Here is a 13,727-nt window from a genome sequence, read left to right as displayed (position 1 = left end):
AAACTACACAAGGATAGATTTAGATTAGCTATTAGGAAGAAATTATTTACTGTAAGTGTGATAAGGCAGTGGAACAGAATGCCCCATTCCTCGAAGTGTTCAGAACTAGGTTGGATGGGGCTTTGCACAACCTGGTCTAGTGGGAGTTGTCCCTATGGAAAGGGTGACAGAACCAGATGATCATTAGGGTCCCTTCCAGCCCAAATAATTCTACCAATTTTTTGGCATAGAACAATGTAGGCACAACTTACTAAAAAATGTATAAAAACATTACTTGGAATTCAGACTGTTAATGGAGCTAAATTAAACACACATATTTGGAGTGAATATGAAATTATAAAGAGAGATGTTAATAGCAAAAAAAAATGCTAGAATGGTATTAATGGTCCATTGCTCTGCTAACATGGTAGGTGCGCTGAGCACCAGCCACGCGGTAGATACACAGTTCAATCAGATACTAGAGTATCTTGTGAGTAATGTTGCTATCATTTGAAATTGCTTGTCATGTGTCCAAGACCGTATAAGTCATCTTGAGGATGACTGTCAGAACCGTTCATAGGGAACAAATTATTAATCTCAAGAGAAGGTCAGATTGTGTTTATGCATGTTCTGTCTTTGAGGCAGTTGTACCAGTGAAGAAGCTGCTGTCCTTAGCTATTGCCTCTCTGTTTGGGCTTCCTGCTGAGCTGATGTTGTCTTCCTGCTCCACTTCTACATCACAGCATTGTTGTACTGATGGTTCATTGCTGTGGAAGCAGTGAACAAGGCGAGAAGCAGACATGGACATTGAAGGTTGTGGTGTAGTTTGAGTGAGCAAAACTTGTAGGTAATTCCTCCCTCTTTTTTTAATTATAGAGAGGTATGGCAGCAGCAGTAATAGGGGTATGGCAGCTATACAAAGTACAGCATAGTCAATGAAGACAGCCTGATGTAGGAGGTGCAGAGTGCCTGGCATCCATATTTGGTTCCTGATGTTTTTGGTGTAAGACAGTCTAAGAGACAGTTGCCTGTATGATCTGTGAATAAATGTGAGCAGTGGGCAGAGAAAAATACCAGCTGGCAGAGGAAAAAATTGAGAAATGGATGCGCTAAGCTAGAAGATGGAAAGAAAACAAGCAGAATAACGATGGAAATAGCCAGGGAAAAGAAATCTGAAGAAAACAGTCTAAGATGGAAATCTAGCAGAAAGAAAACAAGGGAGAATTCAAGAGAGAGGCAGATTGGGCACGAAATGCAGGTAGGCTGGGCTGGAGTAATGAGAGACCAGTTCTGACTCTGGGAAAAGGCATGGCTGTGTCATTATTGGAGAAAGAAATAGGCATGTTGTGGAAGAAAGGACAGAAAAGATTCACTGTGTCCTGGGCAACAAAGAGGCTTTGGTATTGAGTTTGGAGAGAGTCTAGAAAGGAGCTACAAAAAGTTGAGTATATTTTTCTCCAATTTGGAACAAATGATTGAAGATTGCTGTGTACGGAAACGGTGGAGCATGTCAGGCTGAAGAGGAAGTGAGAGCTCAGGACTTCAGGGAAGCTTTAACTTCCTTGGCTAAAATGAAAGAGATTATGGTAAGATTCTTGTGATGATCTACTAGGCTACTGCTACTAAAACCGTTTCGGAATGGTTAAGTGCAAGCTTCAAGTGCAGAAAACTCTGCATTTGTTAAAAACTGCCTTCTGGAGTTAAGGTTCAGACAGCTAATAAAGATAGCTCTAAATAGGAAGCTGGGATGAGATCTCCATGATTTTGCATTGTGACATACACTTTGAGGAGGGGCAGAAGCTAGGTAAATAATGGAAGAACTGGAAATCCTGGTAGCAGCTGTGTAACACAGTGGCAGGCACATGGTAAAAAAGCATTTCTTTTGGAACTAGAACGACTGAAGGAATGGGAAGAGGTAAAGAGAGGTGAACTGAGAGATCAAGTGTTTGGGTGTGAAAGAAGGAAATAATTACTTTAATTTGGAACTGAAGATATGGTACAGCATTTGCATTCAAGTAATTTGCACTCCAGAAAAGCCAGGAAAACTTGCAAACAGCACTGGAAGGCATTAGTCTCTCAGAGTGACTAGGAGAGAGGTTTTTTTATTAACTAAGGAACAGCACTCTTCAGTGTTTGGCTACTCACACTTTTTAGTTGAGCTGAGTTGTGATTGGAAAAATGTAAAATAAATATCAGATTATTTAACTACAAGAAATGAAACAGAGTGTACAGCCATTACCCTGCTTGTGTGAAAGGTCTTTGTAGCCCAGAAACTTTACTCTGAGCATGCCAGTATTTAGGGCTTAGGAGAAGACCGTCAGAGCCTTTATCCTCCCAGCCTCTGTGTAGGGATTGCCGAAACTAGAGTTGGCATTAGGTCTGCCTTGTTCAGCAGGTTGTTTGTAAAACTGATTTCCACTGTTTGTCTAATCCTTATGAACATGTCTGGTTTTTTGGCAGTGGTAATGTTTTACAGCAAAGACTTTCTTCAGTGCACTTATGTGCCACAAAAAGTAATTCTGTTGTCTGATAATTTTTAATCTCAACTGATGGTGTAAAAAGACTCCTAGCCACTGTCTTCACACAAGTGACAGTTGTTTAGATGTCTGTCAGGTATCCTCTATCACCTCTTCTCTGTGTTCTCTAAGTTGTCATAATCTATTCAGTTTTTTCCTACATGGCAGTCGCATCAGATCATCTTTACCTCCCATTGTAGCTCTCTGGATTTTCTTTATCTACTGTAGGATGCCAGGACTGAAACATTTAACTGTTTGAATGTGAGCACACAATGTACTTTAGAAAAGAAAAAGAAAAAAAAAAAAAAAAAAAAGATTAGGAAATAAGCATCCAAAGAGCAATGAGAACAAATAAAAATTAAGACAATACACATGAAAATATGCTCAAAAACTGATGCTTCTGGTACCCGGGGAGTGAAATATTTAATGTTTTCAAACAAGTTAGTGGAAACAAGAAAATTAATTTTGTCTGTGTTGAAGCTGAAATAATTGCAAAAATTGGATTTTTTTGAGGTACTGAAACAGATCTAAGGACTCTTGTAATGTCTGGTGTGTTGGTGTTTCAGAATGATCACAGTTGAGTATTTTCAGGGTAGGTAAACTGGCCAAGGCCAGCAAACAGTTTTCTCCATTTTTGAGGTATACCTTTGTCTTGCTGTTTTCTTCCACTGAAGATAAAGTCTTTAAGGTCTTTTTGCCAAAGGTTGGAGTGGGGGCCATTTTTGTCTTGAGGCTGTTGCACAGTAACCAGTTCACCTTTTTATAATTCTTTGAGGAACTACTGACTCCAGTAGTGTTCCTTCTTCCTTGCCTTCTAAGTAGTGTCTAATTCTTAATTATATATTTATTTGTATCCTGAGACTTCAGTCCTGCATTTATTTTGACTGCACAATTACACTTTTGTGTTTCTTACAAATGAATTGTTTGTTGTGCTTGGGAGCACTGAATAAAATACATTTTGGTTGTTGTAGATATTACTCACTTGTCTTTCAGTACAAAGTTTGGAGATTCAGAAGTTACTTCTCTCTCTGCCCTAAAGTGAGATTGATGGGACTTCTGCAGGCTTTGCTTTTCTTTTTATGAGCTTTTGTCCTTTCCAGACTCCACAGAAAGTGTTTCGTAGACAGTCTTCACATTTGCCAGGAGCTAGATGCCATTCATCTTGCTTGCAGATTTTCTCTGGCACACTGTAACAGGATTTATTATTCCCGGTGTCATGGGTGTAGGAAGTTGTGTTGGTGGGTGGAGTGAAGGTGAGCTGCTGTTAGAACAGGGCTGCTGGGAGCCAGGCTCAGGGATCCGCTGACATGGAAACTAGGTCATTCCTGTGAATCCTTCCAGCACTTAAGGTGGGCCTGCACAAAAGCTGGAGAGGGACTCTTTGTCGGGGAGTGTAGCAATAGTACGAGGAATAATGGCTTAGAACTATAAGAGGATGGATTTAGATTAGATATTAGGAAGAATTTTTTTACAGGGGATAGTGAAGCAGTGGCACAGGTGAAACTGGATGCCTCGTCCACAGAGGCCAGGCTGTATTGGACAGTACAAGTTCCAACCCCATATTACAGGCAGGAAAGGCTTTTCCAATTCAAACCATTCTGTGATTTGATGCAGAATTAGCCATATAAGTTTCTTTTGTCATATGTTTTAAATTGGTGTGAGAAAAGTGCTGGTAGATAGAGTTGTGAGTGAGGGAAGACAAGCTATGGTGCTGCTGGTGGCCCTGACTCATACTGCTGGTTCTGCAGTCTGACCAGTGACCTACAAATGGGGACCAAGATGTGGACAGTCCACAACTTGATTGTTGACAAAACTGTGAACTGACACCTCTTTGTGGCAGAGCTGATTAGTAGTGTTCTTGTAAAATTGGTCTTGAGCTGGCTGGTTTTGTACTGAGAGGGTGGAGAGAAAAAGAACTCACTATGCTGTATGAGGTTGGTAGTTGCGCTCTGCTGTACTGATGCAAAGGGCTGGGAATCACCTTGGTCTCAGCCAGCTGCATCTCAGAGTAACATCCACACCATATTTTCATCAGCCCAGAATACTAGGTATATTTTAGCTAGTCAGAAGGATCCCTTTGTCTTGAATGCACCACACACTGGAATGTGTGTTCAGCTAGCTACTGCAGGCTGGTATGCCACAAATATCCCACCTTCTGTCCCACTTTCCTTCTGTGTGTAGTTCAGCACAGAATCAGGAGCTGCTCCACTTGGGTGCCACACTGCTCTTCATCAGAGGTGCTAAACTGAGCAAATTTGTTTGAAAATTGGCAAAGCAGTTCGTAGTCAGGAGAACTTTGCAAATGTTTGACTAGGTGAAAATCATCAGGGGAGCTGGAGTTCAGCTTCAAGTGTGATTCATGTCACCTCTGAACCACTAGCTAGCTGTTCCTCCCCTCCCCAATGTGCAGTAAGAACTTACCCCATCACCTTGCTTAATGGTTCTCCCTGCAGCCATTCCTACAGTGTCAACAGCTTCACGCTCCCTTCCCACCAATGCTTGCAAGTTCAGCTGTTACTGGAATGGTGCTGCTGAGTGAATGCAGGCAAGGATCAGGACCCTGCTTCAGCACTGGGTGGGTAGGTGAAAGGCATGGGCTGCCCTCCTGCACAATGGTTGTAGAAGCATCTGCCACATATTCACCAGCTTTGTCATCTGTAACAGCAATTAGGAAGCATTTTGTGTCACTAGTGAAGTCCAGCACCCCAGATTCAGGGACCATGGCAAACATGGAGAAGCCATTTATGTACTGGATACTTGATGCCATGTCTCCACTTGATTTCATCTTTAATTAGATTGAGTTGATCTCTCTCACTTGCTGTTGGTGATTTTTTAAGTTCTTCCTTACACTCCTCAGGTCACATCTTTCTTCTTGTGAGAAACCATTCTCCAGTGGTTGACTATAGCCTGATAGCTGATGATGTCACATTGCTCACTCTCACTCAGAATTTTTCATTGTAGCTGCATCCCCTTATCTTTGCTTCAAGGATGTATGACTTCATCTTTAGCAGTACACTGAGAAATACACTTTTCGAGCGAGCCCAAATTTTGCAGACAGTTCATGCTGTACCTTGGAAACACTTTGTCCTTGTTGTTTGTGCTCCAGAACTGTAGTTTTTTCTTCTAACTTTATCACATCTGCTCTCCTGCGTGTATCCATGTTCTTGACACCGCATTTTAGCATATGGAAGGGAGAGAGAGATCTTGTGCCAACCACTGAAAATTCCTGTGGCAAGATCCCTTCAAATACAGAGATTTTCCTTAAACTATGTGTGTGGGTTTCTAGGTTAATGATGATTTACTGCTGTCTTTCTATTTTCTCTATGTGTGTGTGTGTAGGATAAAGATTGAGGAGGAATATGCTAAGAACCTGTCCAAACTGTCTCAGAATTCCTTGGCTGCTCAGGAAGAAGGGTAAGTTTTTCTCTGTGACTTTAGCAGAAGACAAGAATTTTTAACATTAAAGTCATTTCTCCCACACAGATACAGGCATTCTTCCTGAGCTCTTCCATTCAGTAGAAGTTTATTTAGCTTAGCATTTTGAGTGTATTGGGAAAGACAGAATTGGTGTGGAATATTTTTATTTTGAAGATATTCATGGTAAATTTTTAGCAATACCTATATAAAACCTTGCATTTCTGATGATGTGTTTAATGCTATCCTTGTTGGGATCAGCAGTATTTCACATAGGGATTAGCATGAATACATACTAAGTTACTTTGAATGTGGAGGAATGTATAGAATAAATATGCAGCTGAAAACATATTCGTTGCTGGAAAGGGAAGAATCAGAGAGGCCTTGCTGATGAAGAGTGGAACGCTCTTCATTTTCCTGGCATTGGGATGTCTCTGGCACCAGTACTTTTTTGCCTTAACAAAGACTGCAGAGCAAACCACAGCAGCAACACTTCAGAAATTATCAAGAAGATAATAAGCAATGTGCTTTGACTAGACTACACTTCTTTAGTAATAGTGAAAAGATACCACTCCTGAAGATACCACCACTGAAATCTGAGGCTGGAAATCATAGAATGGCTCAGGTTGCAAGGGTCCTTGCAGCCCACTAAGCTCCAGCACTTGATTTGGGCTGGCTGTCACCCACTAGCTCAGGCTGCCCAGAGCCTTGAATACATCCCACAACGGGGCACCCACACCTCTCTGGGCAGCCTGTGCCATTGCATTACCACTTTCATAGTAAATAATTTCTTCCTAATATCTAATTTCAGTCTCCACTCTTCTAGTTTAAAGCTGCCCTCCCTTGCCCTATCACTACTCGAATGACTGTCCTCACCCTAATTCTATTGGGAGTGAAGCTTCACAAGATGTTTTCTCTGCTTCCAATAGACAAGAGGTCAGCCTTGTATTATTTCTCTAAGCATCTAAACTTATGTCCAGGTTTCAGCTGGGACAGAATTGATTTTCTTCATAGAGTCTGATATTATGCTGTGCTTTTGCTTGAAGAGAAAAACAGTGTTGATAACAGCAGTGTTTTAGTTGTTAGCAGCTTCTCTCAGTGTTCTGCCAGGGGGAGGCCTAGGGGGCACAAGGAACTGAGAGAGGACAGAAACAGAACAGCTGGCCTAAACTGACCAAAGGGATAATTCCATACCAAATGACATGATGTGAACACTATAAAGCCGTGGGGAGTTGGTTAGGGGACTGGCTGAACATTGGTCTGCAAGTGGTGAGCAATTATGTTTTGTAAATATATATACATATGTATATATAATATTGCTGCATTATAGTTTTATATACATATATATATATAGTATATTATATACAGTAATATATATTATTATTATTTTCCCACCATGTTTGAGAGGACTCAACTCACTGGAGCAACGTTAAGAGTTTACAGATCTTTATTTTAAAATTACAGATGATGGGGAATTTTTAAGGCTACTAGGGATGTGTAAATATGAAAAGGAGTTGAGGGAGAGAGAGAGAAGGAGCTGTGAAATTGTGGATCAGTCAGCTTTATATAACCTTGAGAAAGTGATGGAACAAGCAGTCAAGCTTTCTAAAAGTACTTAGTGGAAAACAAAGTGATGAGCAATTATTGTGGATAAATGCAGAACCAATGATGTCAAACAACCCAAATACCTCCAGTATGAGAATAACAGGCCCTTTGGAAGAAGGAATCAGCACCATAGCTGTTAATTTGGTGTAGCTTTTGACAGTGGGAGGTTCTTGTAGGCAGGCAAGAAAAATGGGCGAAAGGCTGATGTTCAAAACTGGGGAAGAAATCATACTTAGCACTTAGCTGTGTGAGTAGCTATAGATTGAGAGTCCACAAATTTTGTCTCAAGTCTAGATTTTTTTTCAATATATTCATTAATGATTTGTGATAGAAAAAAGAATGGGTTTATTAAAATCACAGATGAGGCAAATTTAGGAGGGCTGACGTAAAATTTGTAGAAAAGATTGCATTTCAGAATGATTTTGATAAACTAGAGAAATGAGCGGAAGAAACAAATTGAAATTCATTTCAGTAAGGAAAAAGTAGCAGGTTTTATGCTTCCACAAGGATGTGAAAGATACAGTTACATAACAGTTTGTGGGAGAAGGATCTGTTTATACTGAATCACAAGCTTATTCATCAACAACTTCATGCTGTTGTCTAAAAAAGCAATTGCATTGAGATCTGCAGAAGAGTGTCTGATACAAGATAGTGTGTAACCAGTTTAGCAACTGGAAGATGATGTAACTTTTGTTATGACACATTAAGAGGAATCTGGGCTGTTGGAGAGGGTCTAATGAAGGCATGTCCAGCCTGTGGACCACACACAACCCTGGGCAGCCTCGTAAGATCATGAACATTTAGCATTATCATGTGATTTTTAGCAATATTTGTCATGAGTTGGTTGCACGTAGCTCAAGTACAGACTGTAGGTGACAGTGGAACTCTGTGCAGGTGAGGGCAAGGTGCAGGGCTGACCCACCTCTGGGGCCTGCCACACAAACATGGTGTGACTGAGAGCCACGTGTCGTACACTTTACATTATCATGAGAGCTGTGAATTTCACGAAGTTCAGGGGACTGAATAATTACTAATCCCAGGAGTTCCTTAGAAGTGCGGATGCTCATTGTGGGATCATCATTTCCTCTCTGAAGGAAAGAGGTAAAATGCCAACAGGATTTTATCGTTTGTGAAATGAAACCAAATCATCCATGGAATCCGAAGGAAAACTTGTGCCAGAACTTGAAGATGAAGAACAGCTCACAGGTTCAGCTTTCTGGTGGATCTGACTACTCATTCAAATGAGTCAAACATGTGTCTTTGTGGCGGAAATCAACTTATCTGTGCTACATTTCTAACCATGACAATGTTCAAAATGAAAAATTATGGCAAGCTGAAGTTATGAAAAATCATTTCGTACATTTTCATACATTGGCTAATGACTCCACAGTCCTATGAACAGCAAAAAATATGAAGCCTAGCTTTCATATCGGATTTGGTCATGACTCTTATTGGACTTTATCTGTCTTCCCAGAGAAAGATATCTCTTACTTCACAGTCACACCTCATTCATATCATCACTTCTGTAGAATTGTAGAAAACTACAGAATCCTTAGAGCTGGAAGGGACTTTAGGTGTCATCTTATCCAACACTCCTGCAATGAACAGAGACACCTACAGCTAGATCAGATGCTCAGAGCCTGGTCCAGCCTGACCTTGAATGTCTCCAAGGACTGGGCATCCACCACATCTTTGGGCAACCTGTGCCAGTGCCTCACCCCCTTGTTGTAAAAAACTTTTTCTTTATATCCAATCTCAATCTCCCCAATAAGTGTTTTTGACAGTGTAGGTACATTTGTGAACAGATGTTTTCAGGAAGAGTAAAATTAGATAAAAAAAATCTCTGATAGGCATCTTTGGATGCCTATCAGACTCATTAAGATTTCAACCACTTCCATCAAACCAGACTGATGCATTAGGTTCACAAAAGCAAGGTCAAATATCCTACTGGTCTTATAGTTCTGTTGCCCCCTCCCCCCCCTCCTTTTTTTTTTTTTTTTGTCTTTGTTTTAATGAAAAATATTAAAAGAAATTGTTACTTATATACAGTAGCTATACTATATATTTTGTATGCGGCAAAGACAATCTTCACTTACTGTGGCCCAGGCAAACCAGAAGGTTGGACATCTGTGGTATAGAGGATTGTACCTAAAATTGCACTGTCTAGAAAATAACGTGTCTAAAAGAAAAAGAAGATGGGAGAAAGGGCCTAATATTTTTCAAATACTTAACAGCTTCTGCACAGAAAATTAGAATTACTTGCTCACCAACTCGGTGTTTGAGGTAGAAGAGAAAGGAAAAAATGCACTTTTGAAAATCTGTTTTAATTATAAAAAAAGAAAAAAAGTTAATAAATGTTGGATAAATATGTGTTTAAAATTTTAAGGATCAGATAGCAGAGTATCTTATCTCTGCAACTGGAGGTGATTATGAACACTTTTCAGAGGTCTTCCACATACACTGCAAATGTGATTAGTTGGTCAAAGAGACCAGTTATCTTCAGAGATTTCTGCTGTCGCTGTTCCATGATTTTCCAGAGCATGGTATGCTACAAATCTTTGTTGTGTCATATGAAACTGCCTGATCAGTCTTGATGTAAGGATGTTCAGAAAACTGCACTGATCGTTGCTATGCTGTGTTTTTCCAGCACACTGGGAGAGGCTTGGGCTCAGCTGAAGAAGAGTCTCGCTGATGAAGCAGAGGTTCATCTCAAATTTTCTTCTAAGGTAAATGGCTTGTTTTCCTTGTTGCAAAAATCTTTGCCCTCTAGTTGATGACTTGCCTTGAGTTTGTACAGATTACTTCTCTAGAGGAAGAAACAAAAATAATACTGTTCGGTTTCTCACCAAGAACCTGCTTTACCTGTCTGCAAGGAAGAGAACCAGGACTATGACTTGTTCATATTGTTAGCCTTTTTGAAAAGGGCAGTGGGAACTTTGTGTTATTCTCAGGTCTTCTCTCCAGTAGTGCCCAAGAAGACTTCTTATGCAAACTGTTGCTTGTACAATATGATCTGTTTTTTTCCCACCACATGTGACATACGCTTGCATCCTGTTAAATTGTTCACCTCTGTGGGTGATCAAGTTTAATATAGATGCACATATCTAAGTACAACAGCCGTGTTCTGAAAGAACATTATAGTTCTGCAGTAAGTGATTATGCAGAAGTTACTCAGGCAACCAACTGCTGCCCTGGTAACCCACTGCTCTGCTTCAAACTTCTACTTCAAGGTTGTAATTAGTGAAATACTTTTTGCTCCCTATTGGTCTCCCAAATTGATCTCCAATGGGAGGAGGTGCACCCTGATTGACATGTAAATGTAGTCAAGCAGTGAATAGGATTCTTTTATTGTTTTGCTGCTCCTAAATCCTCCACAGAAGCTCCTGCAGCATCCTCTGAACTCAACACTGATCCTTTAACTGCTTTTTCCTAACTCCAGCTTTCTTTCATTAACATGATGTTTCTAAAAATACTGATTATTGCTGTTATGTTCAGAAAAAGAATCTTAAAAGTAGTAATTGCATTTCTTATTGATAAACAAAATCCATCATCAGTGCTGGCACAATGCAGGGCACACCAAGAGTAATCAAAACTAAACCTGACAGTGAAGATGCTGTCACATGAGGAGGGATTGCAAATACATTGGAGATGGTGACTGCTCTTGGGGCATTCAGTAAGTGTGGTGTTATGGCATTAGTGATACATGTAGAGACTGGAATGGCAATTGTAGGTACACGCACACAGGTGCATATATCTATTCTTCATGAAGGCTGTCATGGGATTGAAGCACTTCTCCAGTTGATTATCTTTCATTGAGCTCCAGGAGGTGAGTTCCGCTCTAGAAGAGAAGATGTGCATGTACCATAGTTTAAGTAATGATGGACTGGTCTGGTTATGGTGGTATTTTACCAGCCATTCTGGAAATAGTGCTGACGGAGCAGATAACTGCTGTCACTGAGAAGTCTTCTCTAATGTCCAGCACACAAAAATGGTGAGAGTTTACTTGCTTGCATTTTGAGCCTCTTGATGCATTTCCCATTGTTTTGGGGATCTCAGAATTTTCCAATCTCATTATTAAATGCATGTAATAAAAACCTTAACTTTCTGTTGGTCAAGGATGATTACTGAAATTTCTTCTGTTTCCTTTCTCTGGCTCTGGGGATTTTCTTGAGGGTTTTTACAGCAATGCTTGTTTGGATCAGATGAGTCAGGTTTCTGTCTTTCTTACCAAGGCTGATTGACTCATCTTGGATTGTTTGCTCAGGTTAACTCATTTATTGATGGAGGGATCTGAAGGGCTCTCTGACTATTCAGCTAATTCAAACTCGTTTGCACACAGACATCTCTATCAATTATAATACGTTGCCTCTTCAGTTGCAACTGAACCAATGCAGAAATTCTCTCTGTGTCAGTTCTTATTTTCATTCAGCAGTGGAAATGCTACTGGCACAGATATGCATTCGTACCTCAGGTACTGAGCTTGTACAGGTGAGCTGGACCACAAAGCTGCGAACAGCTCTTTATTAGCTTGTCTAGGGTCATCATATCTAGAGGGTCATAAAAATATTGTCTGGAATTTTCCTGTCCAAATTCCCATTGAGAGAAACGTTATCAACCACAGTGGATCAAGTCAGCTACATCTTTGTCTGGCAAAATCTTGAGTACCTTTTAAGGATAGAAATTTCACAACCTCTCTGTTCATTCTGTACCAATTTTCCACTACCATTCTTATGATATGTTTTAAAAACAATATTCTGTCTGAACCTTCCAAAGATAGAATGGCTACAAATTCTCTGTTGTGATATTGCCTGGCCCTACAAAGAAGAATTTGGCTCTTTGACTTCCAAGTAATTGCAGGCAATATTAAATCACGTTGGTGCTACTCTCCAGCTGCCTTATCAACGTCAGCTTTATTAACTTCTCTAGTAAGTGCTTTGTGGCCTAGGCTATCTCTGTAGCATCTCTCTGTCAAAAGGCTGTACTGAACTCGAATGAAATGTCTTCCTCCATTAAAATAGTTCTACAGGAAAGCAAAAAATACTTGGTTTTAAGAACTACTTAATTATGCTCCGCTGGTCCATGAGAAGTGACTGAGGACCAAACTCAGCTGCATAAGCAGAGCCCGGCACCTGCACTGGAAGGATGATAGAAAAAAAAGTATTGGGTTGCTTCTGGGAGGGTGAAATGTCCTTATCCCTTCTGAGTGCATTTCCAAAAAAAATCAAGGCCATGTATATGTATGAGAAAGTTACAGAGCAATGGGATGCAGAATTGAGAATTACTGACTGTAAAGTCTGGATTGTAAGAGCTAAGTGCCTGTACTTGTAGTCACAGGTGTGGTCTCAGTGGGTCTTTCCTGAGTCCATTTCACAGTGGTTTTCTTACCATTATTTGAAGGGACTCAGCTAACTGCTGAGACTTGCTTCTCTTTAGGCTCCCTTGCACCTAGCAGAAATAAATAGATAAAATGGGCCATTAATGGATCCCTTTTCCCAGTACATACAGACATGTAACCTCACTGTGTTGAGTCACTTCACTGCAGTCAGGGTTAGCGGGTTTTGTTTGTGTTCTTTGGGTGTGTAAATTGCATCAGTTACATCAGAATTGGAGCACTGCATGCTACTGCATGAAGTTTGATCTTACATGCAAGAGAAGAGAGGATTTAACAGAGAAAGAGGAAAGCAAAATGTATGTCTTTCTGCTTCCCTCAGTAAATATTCTCTTAGCAGAGCTGTCCTTTGAGGAGATGATGTTTGTAGTAGCATCACTCAGAGCTGACTTGGGCAAGAGAAATGTTTTAGTACAGTACTACCTGTGTCTGCAGTGCTTGTATTGTTTACTCTGTCTTGATCTCTGATCAGCAGAAAAGCCAGGAATTACTGCTGAACTCTTCATTAATACCATTTTCCTTTTTTTTTTTTATCAGCTTCAGAGTGAGGTAGAGAAACCCCTGCTCAACTTCAGAGAGAACTTTAAGAAAGACATGAAGAAGTGTGACCACCATATTGCAGACTTAAGGAAGCAGCTGGCCAGCCGCTATGCAGCTGTTGAAAAGGTGGGAGTGGAGAACAAACTGGAGAGTTTGAGATGCTGCTGTCTGGAACACAAAAACAGCTGCCCCATGAAAAGATTCTGTTCTATCACAAGGAGCCACAAAGATTTCTGCTGAGTGCTTTCTGCTACTGGTTATGCTTTACTGGGTTCCAGATGTGG

The 13,727-nt window shown here is 40.4% G+C and overlaps 1 protein-coding gene across 5 annotated transcripts in view; it reads left to right on the top strand.

Moving 5' to 3' along the window:
• GAS7 (growth arrest specific 7) overlaps positions 1 to 13,727 on the top strand; it is a 98,239-nt gene that overhangs the window by 74,073 nt on the left and 10,439 nt on the right. For all 5 annotated transcript variants that reach the window (XM_052688176.1, XM_052688175.1, XM_052688178.1 and 2 more), the window contains 3 exons: positions 5,835 to 5,909; positions 10,162 to 10,240; positions 13,441 to 13,569. In XM_052688176.1, the coding sequence (XP_052544136.1) occupies positions 5,835 to 5,909; positions 10,162 to 10,240; positions 13,441 to 13,569 (283 nt within the window). The remainder of the gene's footprint in view (positions 1 to 5,834; positions 5,910 to 10,161; positions 10,241 to 13,440; positions 13,570 to 13,727) is intronic.

The sequence above is a fragment of the Tympanuchus pallidicinctus genome, unplaced genomic scaffold (genome assembly GCF_026119805.1).
Source record: "Tympanuchus pallidicinctus isolate F22 unplaced genomic scaffold, pur_lepc_1.0 scaffold23, whole genome shotgun sequence".
NCBI classification, from domain to species: Eukaryota; Metazoa; Chordata; class Aves; order Galliformes; family Phasianidae; genus Tympanuchus; species Tympanuchus pallidicinctus.
This window is presented reverse-complemented; position numbering and strand designations above follow the sequence as displayed.